The sequence below is a fragment of the Cystoisospora suis genome (genome assembly GCF_002600585.1).
Source record: "Cystoisospora suis strain Wien I chromosome Unknown contig_1895, whole genome shotgun sequence".
NCBI classification, from domain to species: domain Eukaryota; phylum Apicomplexa; class Conoidasida; order Eucoccidiorida; family Sarcocystidae; genus Cystoisospora; species Cystoisospora suis.
Genome location: NW_027154695.1, coordinates 725 through 1,034, shown reverse-complemented (window position 1 = coordinate 1,034; position 310 = coordinate 725). Strand labels below are relative to the sequence as shown.

Sequence of the window (310 nt, the reverse complement as noted above, 5' to 3'; positions counted from 1 at the left end):
TCGAGAGGGCGCGGGAGCACCAGATCTACCTCAACCCCACCAAGTGCGAGATAGCAACACAACGCGCGACATACCTAGGGTTCGTGATAGAGCCGGGGAAGGTATCTCCGGATCCCAAGAAGGTTGAAACGATACGCGACTGGCCCGAAGTGCTCAAAGACAGGAAGCAGCTAAGAGGGTTTCTAGGAATGGTTGGATTCTACAGGAAGCTGATCCCGAACTTCAACAAACTAGCCCACCCGTTGCACCAACTACTAAAAGAAACCTCCGACATGCACTGGCGACCAAAGCACAGCCGTGCGGTGCACGA

The 310-nt window shown here is 54.5% G+C and overlaps 1 protein-coding gene across 1 annotated transcript in view; it reads left to right on the top strand.

Moving 5' to 3' along the window:
* The window catches only part of CSUI_004151 (retrotransposon ty3-gypsy subclass), a gene marked incomplete at its 3' end in the record, with an annotated part of 1,592 nt that overhangs the window by 713 nt on the left and 569 nt on the right, over positions 1 to 310 (top strand). The window contains exon 2 of the mRNA XM_068064345.1: positions 206 to 297. Within this exon, the coding sequence (XP_067923679.1) occupies positions 206 to 297 (92 nt within the window). The remainder of the gene's footprint in view (positions 1 to 205; positions 298 to 310) is intronic.